We start from the raw sequence: 8,082 nt of genomic DNA, 5'->3' as shown, positions 1-8,082 counted from the left end.
CCCCCCACCACCACCACCACCACCACCACCTTCTTGGCATAAAGAAAGACACCGGCAAAAAACAAAGGTAGAAAGGCAAGTTAAGAATGAAGACCGAAAGAGGTATAAAGGTAATATGTGTGGTAGATGACAGTGAAATAAAAACATTTCAAAAACAAACCAAAAAGTCAATAGGGTCACAAATTTAGGACAAAGCTTTAGGTGTCAAAATGTTGCTGAAATGTTTATCAAGTTGTCAAATAGCTGATCCCAGCAGAATAACCAGTAATTCATTTGTTAGAAATAAGGATAGGACGTTTCCAGATAATCACATGCAACTGTCATTCAAATGCTGCATAATAAAAAGGTCTGAATTAKTAAAGTGGCAGAATGTAAAATACACTATAATCACCTTTCAAAATTAAACATTTTAAAAAAGATTTAGTAGAGAGGGACACTGTCTTTTACATTAAAAATACTGAAACAGGATAAGTATAAATCTGGCTGAATGAAAGCTTTGTTTCCATGGTCTAGTTAAGCATCTTTTGTCACTTCTTGTGCATCTAATTTTATATATAGAGCATGTGTGATGTTATGCATAGGGTGACTGCTTTGATGTGCATTGTGTGCTTTTTAGTGACTGATCACATGTGCTTTTTATAGCTCAAAGACTTGCATAAATATGTCAACTTAAGATGCCAATTATTTTAGCACAGGAAAAACAAGCAATCGACATGTTTAAAAATAGAACAGATAAAGGTCTTTCGATGCAACGCCACGTTTGAACACCCAAATATGCAGCAGCAATTGGAAGTGCAGTGACATTCTGCATTCTTGTCCCTTCAGCATAGATGCCACTGGTAATGAGGCTCAGTGATAAAGTTTGCATGTCTGCGAGTCCCCCCCCCCCACCAGCACAGCATGGTGTCTCCCAGGAGACCCAATGTCTCATGAGAAAAGCTGAAGTGGTAAGCTTTCTGTCATTGCTCCATCTTTACCTCTATATCTCTATCCCCTTCCCTTTGCTCTCTTTGTCATCTGTCCATCTAAATTGCAGACATGCTTCCTTGTGTTGGCAGGATAAAACTGAGGGTGCTCATCAGCACTGTCTTATCTTCAGGGTAGCTGTTTGATCAATTGATTAAAGAAACAAACCAAGCATTTAGGTGAAAGAGAGCGCTTCTTTCTAAAAATACTGAAAGATGTATGCTTAAAGCAACTGCTTTATCACATTAAGCTAGCTTTATTTGTCTAGTTGGAACTGCAGGGTTGTGTTTAATGCAGAAATTAAAAAGATCCCACATGAAGTTCATTTGAGCAAACAGGACAAATCCACTAGGACCTAGCATTCACTGAAAAAAAATATATATATTTTTAGTTTTACATTAAKCTCAGCTTGTGTTGAGAAAGGACAACATTATAACCATTTTGGTTAATCCTTAAAATAGTGCTGGGCACGTTAATATGTTAATGTGCGTTAAAAAATTATTGCCGTTAAGCGGCGACTGCATTAACGCGTTAACGCAGTTATTTATTAATATTTTCCTGTCAGATCTCTGTTCACTGGGCAGCTAACAYACACACAAACAAACTCAGTGGTCACAGCGGTGAGGCGGGATCTTGATCACTATTGGTTTGGATGGCCTTCGTCCCACATCTCATCCAATGAGAGCCTTTGTTGTCGAGCCATTGCTTGGCAACTCGCAGCCTCTCTCATGAACCCAACCTCAACCGGTGCAGAAACATGGCGGAGGTCATCAGATTCTTCAGAGCATTTTTCATTTAAAAACTTTTCCCAATGGTGGGCTGGAAAAAAGTTAAGTTCTCTGTAAGCTCTGCAACTCTAAACTATCTCATCACTGAAGCAGTTCGAGGTTGAAACATCACTTCAGTTTAAAACCAGTGTAAACTGCAGGTTCTGCAGATGAGGTTGAGAAGTGTGTTGGGGGTGGGGGGGGGGGGGTGGGGGGCTTGCTTTGCTTTATTTGTTTAAAAAAATTTTAATGCATTGCCCCTTTTTTGAATATAAAACAGGACCTAAAAATGCTCCTACGTAACATCTTTGAGTCAGTTAAATGTTGTGCAGAATAATGAGGTCAAATCAAGAATTCCATTTTTTTCATTCCAAATGAGTACCACATGAGGAATGAAAGATAGATACTAAAAGGTCACAGTTGTCAGCAAAACATAAATAAATAAGAAGATAAAAATAAAAATCTGGAGTGTATTGCAATGTACAAACCTACATATTCAGCCATAGTAAAGTGATTGTGGGGGAAAAAAAGAAAAAAAGTTAGATTAATCGTGATTAATCGCAAAAATACCTTGAGATTAATTGCGATAAAAAAATTTAATCTATGCGCAGCACTAGGGATGTCCCGATCCAGCTTTTTTGGCTCCCAATTCAATCCGATTTTTTTTATTGAATAATCTCTTCGACATCGATCCAATAGCTTTATTTCTTTATTTCTTTCCAAGTGACAAGGTTGGTAGTATTAAAGTGAGTCCTGCTGTTCCCACCACGAGAAACACCCAGTTTGTAGATTTTGCAAGATGCAGTTTCATTGTTCATTTCATTGTCATTCTCATTGTTTTCCAGTGAAAAGTTTTCCCACACTGTGGACATGGTTGCATACTTGTGTGCGTCTTGACTTCTTAACGGCAGTTGTAAAGCACGATGATGCTGAAAACTGTCACGAAAACTGGATCGGCCCGATCACAKGACTAAATCTGATTCTACCCGATTTTCAAAAAATGGCCATATCTGCCACCGGTACGGATCCTGAGTATCTGATCGAGACATCCCTACCCAGCACTACTTTAAAAATAACAAGAGCAAGTCATGTAATACTGCAATTAGTTGCGTGGTCTGTTAGTGCTTTGAGTTTGTGATGTGAATGAACATCAGCTTCTACCACACCAATTTTTCAGTATTGATAAAATTCACTGAGGTCTAGTCATTTTTGTATGTCAGTTAGCTGAGGTGGCCATCTTTAATTGGGTCAATGCCAAAAGGTGCCAGAATTAGAAAGAGAGAAGCCTGAATCTGCTTGACTTGCATTATTTGGGGTGGCTGTGGTAGAGTGGTTAGGGGAGTTGACCTGGAACCGGAAAGTCGCAGGTTCGATTCCCGTCCAGTCGACTCAGTCGTTGTGTCCTTGGGCAAGACACCTTACCCGCCTTGCCTACTGATGGTGGTCAGAGAGTCTGGTGGCGCCTGTGTATGGCAGCCTCATCTCTGTCAGTGCGCCCCAGGGCAGCTGTGGCTACAATTGTAGTTTGCCATCATCAGTGTGTGAATGTGTGTGTGCATGGGTGAATGTCTGCAGTGTAAAGCTCTTTGAGTGTCCTGGATGGATAGAAAGGCGCTATATAAGTACAGTCCATTTCCCATTTATTTAACTTTTAAGCTTGAATCACTGTTGCAAAAAATCTAAAAACAAAAAACTAAAATCAAAATAAAGGCATCAATACATATTGCAGTGCAATGTCTGATGTAGATGCATATATGTATTTACCAGTTGTATAGAGAGAGAAATTATTCCTCTGATGTGGTGAGCAGGCAAAGTGTCAGCAGCAGAGAAAACATTTATTTTGAAGGGAGATTTTTAAAATTAAAAATCAACTGATTTATAACAAGCTTCTTCTTATTCACACAGTTAGTCTTTTAGTAGAAAAAAATACCTTTTTTAGATTTTTTAAATGTCACTTTAGATTCTACTACCCTGAAAATTTGTTTCCAACCACATTCAACCTTCAGAATAATTTGATTAAATGCAACAGTTTGTGCTACCACAAAGAAATTTAAAAGCTAAAATTTTCAAATGGAGAAATTATTTAACTAACTTAAACATACAAACAACTCACATCTGCAAGAAAATGTGCAACTTTTTTAAACAAACTAAATATTTAGCAATTCAAAGATGGTGAAGAGTTACTGCAGGTGTGTTGAATTAGAATCTAAAAATTGTATAAGGCAGATTATGTGATAAAATTAAAACTTGTATCAAAAACCTAAACCAAAATCTAAAGAATCTAATGGCAGAGAGTTTGTCAGAATTTTTTTATTTGTGTTTTCACACAAAAATATTGCCAATGCAATGTCAGTCTTTAAATATAAATTAAAAGGTAGGTATCATTTTGCTTACCTTTTTGCTTTGCTTCATGTTTGCTGCTCTTTGTTTCACGTTTTGCATCAGTTACAGTAACTTTCCGTTACATTCACTTCCTGCACACTTGGTTTTAATTATCCAAATTAGCCCACTTGGTTTGCTGTTCAGCACAATATGTTTAGAAATAAAAAGATCTTTGTCCTTATTTAGATTAAATTCACATTTCAACTGAAAAGGTTTTGTGCTTCAGGCTGTCTAGTTTTATATGATTATAATCTGGATGTTTCTGACACTGCATTGCCTTCAGTTTTTGTTTTAAAATAAAAGCTTATTTAATTCCCCACCTGCCTGCATGTATGCCTTCAGACTGTGGGTCTGTCTTTGAATCCACAGCCCACTCACATCTTTGCATGCAGTTTTCCTTCAAGAATACTCTGGCTACATATGTCTGTAGACATCTTTCTATTTACTTTAAAAGTAAATGCAAGAGTGAAATCCTTGTTTGCCAGCTACTCGTGATGTCTAAATTTATCAGGCTTGTTTCAGTGAGAAGGAAAGCTGAATCCGAGTATTTCTACATATTTTCCTTTTCTGTTGCTTTGAATGAAAAAAACAAAGTAGCAGCTCAGCTCTTTTAGGAACTCCGAAAAAATAAAAAAAACTTTACGAACAATATTTGACCTGTTTCAGATTGTGCATTTACAGAGCTTCAGTTTAAAGAAAGAGAAGCAGATATGGTGAGCCAAGTCACTGTTTGAAACAAAATACAGTAAATATCATGACAGCCACTGCATAWGATCCTTCAGACTTAAAGGTTTTTGCAGATTTCAGTGCAAATAATGATGTCCACATCATCATTATTATTAGTCAAAAGGATTTTTGAAACAAGAAAAACTTTCTGCGAACAGAAGCAAAAAGTAATACTCTAGATTCAAGTCAAAATCAAATTATAAATTCAGTAAGGATAGCCTCATTTTAAAAAATGAAAATGAAGAGCAATCTGCAATCATGAACAGAGAGCCATTTTCATTCCCTTTTGTTTGTTTTCATCATAGTTTGTCCTTGTTTGTTTAATGCATAACCCTCTTACTCCTAAGCCTTTAATCCAATGAGCACAGTGTTTCTCTGTGGTTGTTGCAAAAAAATCACTTAACCACTTTGTTCTTTGAAAGATGCTACTCCCAAACAAAATCATAATCTTACTGTGAAATATGTCGCTTCCAAAAATCCTACATGTTCATCTCTTTCACTGCGCTTTAACAAAAGAATTTGGACTGCTTTGATAAATTTTTCACCCCTCCTTTACGCTGTCTGTTCCATCCCTAAGAAAATCTGTTGTACATTGTTGATGAGCAGATTTAATAGAAAAAATAAACTGTCACACTTCATTCATTCCCAGAGGCTTTGAGAATGCACTGATGTGAATTAATGGATCTGCACGACTCACCCTCCAGTTGACTTTAAATTTTTGCACCATTAGAGTTTCAGTTTTGGACAGATAAACAAATGGTGAAATGCAAGGGAATTTGTTTGTTGCAACAAGGGATTTCAGGAGGGGAAATGGGATTCTATATCAGACGRCCAACTTGGCAAAACCCGAAAAGAGTGAGAGGAAAACAGCCAATTTATAGGGTTGATTTTATAAGGAATTAACATGTCTGCTGAGTGTTGTGGTATGCATCTGTCTGTGTAGATCTCTTTTGACAATTTATGAAACCATGTTTCTGCTGTACAGAGGTGCATCCTTGATGTGTTTTTATTGCTGTGYCAACAATTCTCACATACACTGCCCAGCCAAAAACATAAGTGTCCACCAGGATTTAACTAGGTCTATGATGATGTGTTGCTGCAGGTGGTCAGGTCTAGGTTCAGCAACAGTTTGTGCTCAAAGAATGAGGTCAGCTGACTACCTGAAAATACTGCATGAGCAGGTATTCCATCAGGTTATTCCATCAATGGATTGTTTCTTCTCGGATGGCACGGCCATATTCCAAGATGACAATGCCAGGATTCATGGGGCTGGAATTGTGAAAGAGTGGTTCAGGGAGCATGAGACATCATTTTCACACATTGGCTCCACGGAGTCCATTGAGGATCTTTGGGATGTGCTGGAGAAGGCTTTGTGCTGCGGTCAGACTCTACCATCATTGATGCAAGATCTTAGTAAAAAATTACTGCAACACTGGATGGAAATAAATCTTGTGACATTGCAGAAGCTTTTCCAAAGAATGCCACAGCCAATGTGTGCCGTAATCAAAGCCAAAGGTGGTCCAACAAAATATTAGTGTGATTTTTTTTTTTTGGCCAAGCAGTGTAGCTTCCACCAGTGTCTTCATAAACTTGCTTATAAAGACTTCAGTTAGTTTATTTAAAAAGTTAATAAAATAATTTAAATGTACTTTTCCTATTTACCYACCAAAGTACAAAAAAAGTGTTAGGAGGTACAGCACACATTAATCCACCTTTTTGTGCATTCATCCATTACTGTGTGTTAATTAAGCCGACCACTGAAACCAGTCCTGTATCGATTGACAGTCAGATTGACTATTGACAAGTGAAGGTTTTTTCCTCCCCAACGGTGATCATTATTAATTAGTGCAAGCGACAAAGCATCTTGTGAATCTTTTTTTTCCATTTGCCATTTGTCTCCCAGCAGCATACATATAAAAAAGGGAAAAACAATAATCCATATCCACACATTTTATTCTAGCTGATGTCAAAGACATATCTTCTAGGCTCAAATCACAAGTTRGAAATATGAATGTCAACTACAAATATATGAAATTAATAAATACCAGGATATCGGTTATGGAAATACCAAGTGAACCYCTCAGCTAATAACAGACTAGTTTGTGGTCTCAAGAGCAAAACATACTGTTTTTACATACACATACATTGATAACTTATTTAATGTTTTATCCTCAGTGTCTTATGTTGTACAAATCAAAAGGACATTCACAAAAGCTGAAAGAATTTCAAMCATTTTCTTTGCAAAGTTATCCTGTTTTCTCAACAATGTGATCAGGCAACATTTTCTCTCTAAAAAAAAAAAGAAAATAATAAGATAGTCATCATAAAACTTACCACAGTGTGCAGTTCCTTGTAGGAGTTGTGTGACTTGGTGGCTGTATCCACACTGTTTCGTCTGCTGCTCCTGTGCCCTTCAGCCAGGCAGCAACCCGATGTTCCCAGCAGAGCAGCCACAGCCACGGCCCAAACACCCAGGCTGCCCATGTYTATCTGTAAAGGAAAGTAAAAAAAATCATAATAAATCGTGTCACTCACAGTGTTGCAACAAAATTGTTCTTTAAAAACTGATAATTCTAGTTATAACATCATCTTGTTAYTCATCTGTGTTTAACTGGAGTAGAATAATTTAGATGAGTCATGTACAGAAATGGTGTGAAAATGAGCCAGAGCCATCTTTACATATCAATGACTCCAATAACAAACACAATCTGACACCATTTTTATACATTTTTAACTGAATTATTACACCTTAGTTCTGATTTTAATCTGACATAATCCTGTCTGAAACATTTTATTTAGGACTATAACGTGCTTTTTACAGAGAGGATTAGGACAAATCAAGATATTTGGTTTTGAAGCTGTTGCTAAAGGATTGTGGGACAAATAAACAGAAGAAAAACGTGTTTTACTCAATAGTTTTTTTTTCTTTTGCTATTTTTAGCCAGCAAATGGCATAAAGCTAAAGACAAAATGGACATGTGCTTTGAAAAATTTCCATCAAATTTTCTAATATTTTCCATCTACTTCACATAGGTTTACAGAAATGGAACATGTCCAAATTTAAGACAAACAGCTAAAACATGGAAGACAGTGGGCCATGAGGACCAGGGTTGGGAGCGTTTAAAGGAGACATATCATGCTAAATGCACTTTTTTTGCATTTATAAACTATTTTTTGTGCAATTATAGTGTCTAGGAGTGTAGAAAACTTTAAATTTATTCTGTCCAATTACTGCAAAGAT

At 36.9% G+C, this 8,082-nt stretch overlaps 1 protein-coding gene across 1 annotated transcript in view; it reads right to left on the bottom strand.

Moving 5' to 3' along the window:
• fstl4 (follistatin-like 4) overlaps positions 1-8,082 on the bottom strand; it is a 265,314-nt gene that overhangs the window by 233,856 nt on the left and 23,376 nt on the right. Inside the window, exon 2 of the mRNA XM_014018422.1 lies at positions 7,176-7,331. Within this exon, the coding sequence (XP_013873876.1) occupies positions 7,176-7,325 (150 nt within the window). The 5' untranslated portion in view covers positions 7,326-7,331. The remainder of the gene's footprint in view (positions 1-7,175; positions 7,332-8,082) is intronic.

The sequence above is a fragment of the Austrofundulus limnaeus genome, unplaced genomic scaffold, assembly GCF_001266775.1.
Source record: "Austrofundulus limnaeus strain Quisiro unplaced genomic scaffold, Austrofundulus_limnaeus-1.0 Scaffold192, whole genome shotgun sequence".
Lineage (NCBI taxonomy): Eukaryota > Metazoa > Chordata > Actinopteri > Cyprinodontiformes > Rivulidae > Austrofundulus > Austrofundulus limnaeus.
Note: the sequence above shows the minus strand (reverse complement) of the source record. Positions and strands in the feature narration are given on the sequence as shown.